Genomic DNA, 6,264 nt, shown 5'->3' with positions numbered 1-6,264 from the left:
AAGTCATAACTAACAGGTTTTCAGAAATTCTTCCCTGTTTAATTACTTATTAGAATTAATTAACATAACTGGAAACACGGATGTAAGCAGTTATGAAACTAAAGTCCAATAACAAACACAAAATAATTAATTGACTCGCTCCATTGGAATATTTTAGTTAAAATAATTAACCAGCGTGACTGTAAATTCAATAATACAAAACATTTCTTAGTATTGAGATGGTATTAGGTTGGGATAGTGTGGGGAATTGTAAGCACTCATGTTTGAAATGTATACGCACACATCGTGTGATTGAGCCAACAATATGACTTGAGGAGTGGATTCTGAAAGACCTATAAACATAGGCTATGTAATTATGCACGTCCTAGATAGTAATTTCGATAAAATCTCAAACTTCAGCAAACGCAGAGAGCCCGCGTTATCAAACGCGTTCTCAAATCGTTGTGCAAATCTTGGCGTGCTGATCACTTGTGCGATGCGATCGTTTTTATGTAGAGATCAGTGGAAAAATTTCGAAAAATCAGTGGATGTAATAAATCAGAGGAACGACTAACCCATGTTTTTTTATACGCTAAGCGCAACATTCCGAACTATACGCTTCTCAACGGTCCTAGTCAAACTCATATATATATATATATCAACCATATTTTTATGAATATATTATGAGAAAATCTGTGCTTGTGTCTTGGCGTGCTGATCACTTGTGAGATCAGTGGAAAATTTCGAAAAATCAGTGGATGTAATAAATCAGATAGATGGCGTCTAAACATTCGTAGGTCACCCGCATGAGGCGCTGCCATCGCTCATCCTCTTTAACGAACGGCACGATGGTGTTGGTGAGGTAGGAAATCCCTAGTTGAGTCTCAGGATCAGCTATACCTACTTGCACTCCTGTTCCCGGTGTTCCAAACATCTGTTGCCCCTGTAAGTACAAACGATGCAGTAGCATACCGATATTTGTCCTTAAAACCACATCCGTAAACAAGTAATTTAACTTCTGTTGCTCAGCTATACGAGATTTTAATGCATGTAATAAAAATTAATTAGAAAAACAAGAAGAAGAAGAGAAGGGGAGGGGGAGAAGGAAGAGGAGAGGGAGGAGGAAATAGAGATAAACTATTAGAGATAGAATTATTATTTCTGTTATAAATGTATTGATCCAATATGTATATATGATAAAAAGTCTTGTAATTCGTATCAGTGTTATAATGGTTAGCGCTGAGATATTGCTATATGCTTATATATACTTATATATACAAATATATAGAATGGGATATAGAGAAAGAGAAGGGGGAGTATAGTAGAGAAGTACCTCACCTTAGGATTTTTAAATGAATCGGCAACGTTGAATCCTCCGACACTAAACCTGGTAGCGATTGCATCACCGACAGCGGGCTTCAGTAGAATGTCGTCGTTGTAGATCGGTTCTCGCATCTATACGTCACGTGATTATATGAAATACGGCTGCGTTATAATGCGATGCATTCTTCTGACCCATTGAGCAGGGAAATATAACTGTAAATAAATGTGCGTAGGGCTCATACCTTTACATTAATAAATAAAACGTATGCGTTATTAAAGTTTATATATGTTCGTTTACCTGGTCTATTGTTTTCCGCGTGAGTAAACGACTACCATTGAGAGCTCCTCCCGAAGCCAGTATACCATACATCTTTGCCTGAGACATAGCAGTGCCGATTCCATTCGCAGCGGCTATCTCTATTTCTCGTAACTCGTAGTTTCCCCACTGTTCCGGCGTCTTCATGGCATATACGTATAACAAAACACATATATACATGTCAGGGCCGCGTTCTTCGAATTCGTCGAAGGAAAGTTGCTGCGACTAAAATATTTACAAATTTACGTACGAATCTATAGGAAGCGGTATAAAATTAATTAGTATGCACGTACGTTACTTGTAATCCTCTAAATAGTTGGCTGAGCAAATTAACAGATGCGCCTGCGTAAATCCATATATGTATGCGTACATATACATACATGAACAAAGCAATGTGTTATTACATTATTGGGATAGGGATTTTCACGTGTATTATAATCTGATAGTCTGCGTGCTGTAAATCTCTCAATAAGTGATTAAATTATGTTTAATCGATTGTGACAGCATACCATTGCACGGAAGAATTTCGGTTGTATGTAGTCGGGATAAACTGATTTCTTCATCATATCGGCGTCCGATCCAGCCTTGTAAATATTGAATAAGTAGCGAGCCATAATGCCGATGTTCTTGAGCGAATTACTATCTTTGTAGGATCGTGCTACGCGGTAGTGCAGGGTGCGGGGCAAGCCAATGTGGAAGTCCAGCCCTGAGACGTGTATAATATACCATGCATGTAGTCACGCTCTCAAGCGCTTGCGTATGCAATGAACTGCAATGTCGTTATTAGAAATACGAGTATAAATAACGAAACAAGTTTAGGTACATCACTATTCAACATAACACAACTTCTCCCATGCCGAAATGCCCTATATCTAGTAGACGCATATTCGGCATTCAGACTAATCGCGATGCTGACTGCGCCCGGCTGCTGTACATACAAACCACGTACAAAAAAATAAATATTACAGCAACATTCTATTAATTTACGCTGTGCACAGGCATCGTAGTGAGACATAACTAATGGATCTACTGAGTAAAAAGAAGAAACAAGCACCAAGGCCGAAGGATAAGCTCTTTATGTTTGTATCTGGTACCCCGAGTTAACATGCAAGCGTGTATAGGTTTCCTGTGCCGCACAAACTATCATAACGTACCAAACTTCTCTGCAACTTCTTCTCGGAAGAAGTGTCCCACACTTCGACCCCGGGGGTCGACCCGCAGCAGCAGCTGGTCTACGAGGAATCCCTGTGTTATGGCATGATAACCATGAGCTGTCCCTGGTGGCCACATGGGCTTCTGATCGGCCAGGATCTCACCCATCTTATTTCGATCTCTGATCGTGTTCTCGTCCACATCGTAGCCAAATATGTTCGGAACGCCAGCCTTGAAACGGAAACTATGAACATATTAGTATGGCACATCTAAACCTGCGAGATTATATCGGGTACAGTTAGAGAAAATCATGCAGCATTTTATGTAAACACGTTGTAATCATGTATTGGAGATCGCTGTATTGGATCAAAGTTCAAGGAGTTGTCGTGGTATCAGCTGTAGTAACTACTTGTCGGATAACATTACGCTGACAGAATTTTTTTCAATTATTATCATAGTTATTTAGTTAAGTTAAATCCTTCCCGCGCCTATGTGGGGCATAGGGCGGTGCCTATCTCCGTTTCCTTTACCCGAGGCCATAGTTATTTAGGGTGTTCTAAGGGGCTACGACCCTGCATGCATATAGATGATCTGCGTATATGTGCGAGTAGTGAGATGACACGCCACCTGGTGAGAGAGAAGCATGCTGACGGTCACGTTATCTTTGCCATGTTGTCCAAACTGCGGCCAATACTTCGTGACCAGATCTTCGTACTTGAGCAGACGCCTGTCAACCAAAACGGCGACGCACAGGGCTCCAATACCTTAAAACATAAATTCTACGCGTGAGATGAATTAATTAATGTAAAATATAAAATATCTTAGCAAATTAGCGTGACAGCATGCTTGTCTGTCTGATCGTCCGTCCATCCTTTCCTTCCGGCTCGCTATCTGTCCGTTCATGCATCCGTCTGTCTGTGTGGTCGCCTGTCTGTCTGTTTGTTTCCCAGCCTCTTGTAAAATTACAAGGGTTTCCCTAAAAAAAACTCGCGTAGACGCTCTTTTTCAAAGCGTTCGATGACCTCACACCTATCCTATGTATATCGCCTGCGACGCTCTATTACCTTTGGAAGTAGAGAAGAAAAAACTCATCGTGTCTTCCGTCCACGGGTTGTGGGCGGCAGTGTCGGCGTAACCTCCCCATATATTAACGATGGGCTTGCCCTTGTGATAGACGGCAAACGCTGCGCCATTTTCGTCGAGTCCCTCCTCGAAAAGTTTCCTAAATTGTTTGTTAAACAATTATTACGCTCAATACAATACAATAAATGCTACAATTATATGTACGATAACCACGCACAGCTAAACAAGACCAGTAATTTTTCCCATTTAATCGCGGTTGCAGCTGACACCCGTAAGTAGTTGTTGTTAAGCTATACTACTTCTACGGCTGGGCGTTGATGTGTACAGCGGTTTGCCGCGGACACAGTCAACACAACTGACACGATGACACCGTTAAAACAAAGTATAAACACGGGATGTTTGTGAGTCTTTGATATGATAAGCCCTCGCGGTTACACACGCCATGAACACATGTATATAGATTGTCTAAATGTAATTCTATATATCTTCTGAATGTATTCATATCTTTATAATGTATTCGTATTTAGATATGTATTCTACTAGGAAATAGAGATAAACTATTAGAGATAGAATTATTATTTCTGTTATAAATGTATTGATCCAATATGTATATATGATAAAAAGTATTGTAATTCGTATCAGTGTTATAATGGTTAGCGCTGAGATATCGCTATATGCTTATATATACTTATATCTACAAATATATAGAATGGGATATATGGAGAGAGAGGGGGGAGTATAGTAGAGAAGTAGAAGAGATCCTCACCTTAGGATTTTTAAATGAATCGGCAACGTAGAATCCTCCGACACTGAACCTGGTAGCGAATGCATCACCGACAGCGGGCTTCAGTAGAATGTCGTCGTTGTAGATCGGTTCTCGCATCTATACGTCACGTGATTATATGAAATACGGCTGCGTTATAATGCGATGCATTCTTCTGACCCCCCATATTCATGGTATGAGCCCTACGCACATTTATTTACAGTTATATTTCCCTGCTCAATTTACATTAATAAATATAACGTATGCGTTATTAAAGTTTATATATGTTCGTTTACCTGGTCTATTGTTTTCCGCGTGAGTAAACGACTGCCATTGAGAGCTCCTCCCGAGGCCAGTATACCATACATCTTTGCCTGAGACATGGCAGTGCCGATTCCATTCGCAGCGGCTATCTCTATTTCTCGAAACTCGTAGTTTCCCCACAGTTCCGCCGTCTTCATGACATACGTATAACAAAACACATATATACATGTCAGGGCCGCGTTCTTCGAATTCGTCGAAGGAAAGTTGCTGCGACTAAAATATTTACAAATTTACGTACGAATCTACAGGAAGCGGTATAAAATTAATTAGTATGCACGTACGTTACTTGTAATCCTCTAAATAGTTGGCTGAGCAAATTAACAGATGCGCCTGCGTAAATCCATATATGTATGCGTACATATACATACATGAACAAAGCAATGTGTTATTACATGATTGGGATAGGGATTTTCACGTGTATTATAATCTGATAGTCTGCGTGCTGTAAATCTCTCAATAAGTGATTAAATTATGTTTAATCGATTGTGACAACATACCATTGCACCGAAGAATTTTGGTTGTATGTAGTCGGGATAAATTGATTTCTTCATCATATCGGCGTCCGATCCAGCCTTGTAGATCTTGAATAAGTAGCGAGCCATAATGCCGATGTTCTTGAGCGAATTACTATCTTTGTAGGATCGTGCTACGCGGTAGTGCAGGGTGCGGGGCAAGCCAATGTGGAAGTCCAGCCCTGAGACGTGTATAATATACCATGCATGTAGTCACGCTCTCAAGCGCTTGCGTATGCAATGAACTGCAATGTCGTTATTAGAAATACGAGTATAAATAACGAAACAAGTTTAGGTACACTATTCAACATAACACAACTTCTCCCATGCCGAAATGCCCTATATCTAGTAGACGCATATTCGGCATTCAGACTAATCGCGATGCTGACTGCGCCCGGCTGCTGTACATACAAACCACGTACAAAAAAATAAATATTACAGCAACATTCTATTAATTTACGCTGTGCACAGGCATCGTAGTGAGACCTAACTAATGGATCTACTGAGTAAAAAGAAGAAACAAGCACCAAGGCCGAAGGATAAGCTCTTTATGTTTGTATCTGGTACCCCGAGTTAACATGCAAGCGTGTATAGGTTTCCTGTGCCGTACAAACTATCATAACGTACCAAACTTCTCTGCAACTTCTTCTCGGAAGAAGTGTCCCACACTTCGGCCCCGGGGGTCGACCCGCAGCAGCAGCTGGTCTACGAGGAATCCCTGTGTTATGGCATGATAACCATGAGCTGTCCCTGGTGGCCACATAGGCTTCTGATCGGCCAGTATCTCACCCATCTTATTTCGATCTCTGATC

The 6,264-nt window shown here is 40.8% G+C and overlaps 2 protein-coding genes across 2 annotated transcripts in view; both read right to left on the bottom strand.

Annotated features, from left to right (window-relative positions):
• LOC106821131 (beta-lactamase domain-containing protein 2-like) overlaps positions 1-558 on the bottom strand; it is a 2,795-nt gene extending 2,237 nt beyond the window's left edge. Inside the window, exon 1 of the mRNA XM_014825813.1 lies at positions 555-558. Within this exon, the coding sequence (XP_014681299.1) occupies positions 555-558 (4 nt within the window). The remainder of the gene's footprint in view (positions 1-554) is intronic.
• A 172-nt stretch (positions 559-730) lies between these two features.
• Positions 731-6,245, bottom strand: LOC106821130 (beta-lactamase domain-containing protein 2-like). Its single transcript, XM_014825812.1, has 11 exons — positions 6,080-6,245; positions 5,438-5,634; positions 4,913-5,071; positions 4,669-4,736; positions 3,835-3,992; positions 3,398-3,534; positions 2,773-3,001; positions 2,128-2,324; positions 1,601-1,759; positions 1,318-1,434; positions 731-922 (listed from the first exon to the last, which is right to left on the bottom strand). Exons 1-11 carry the CDS (start codon positions 6,243-6,245, stop codon positions 731-733), a joined length of 1,779 nt encoding a protein of 592 aa, XP_014681298.1.
• Positions 6,246-6,264: the final 19 nt, after the last annotated feature.

This window comes from Priapulus caudatus, unplaced genomic scaffold, assembly GCF_000485595.1.
Source record: "Priapulus caudatus unplaced genomic scaffold, Priapulus_caudatus-5.0.1 Scaffold60, whole genome shotgun sequence".
Lineage (NCBI taxonomy): Eukaryota > Metazoa > Priapulida > Priapulimorpha > Priapulimorphida > Priapulidae > Priapulus > Priapulus caudatus.
This window is presented reverse-complemented; position numbering and strand designations above follow the sequence as displayed.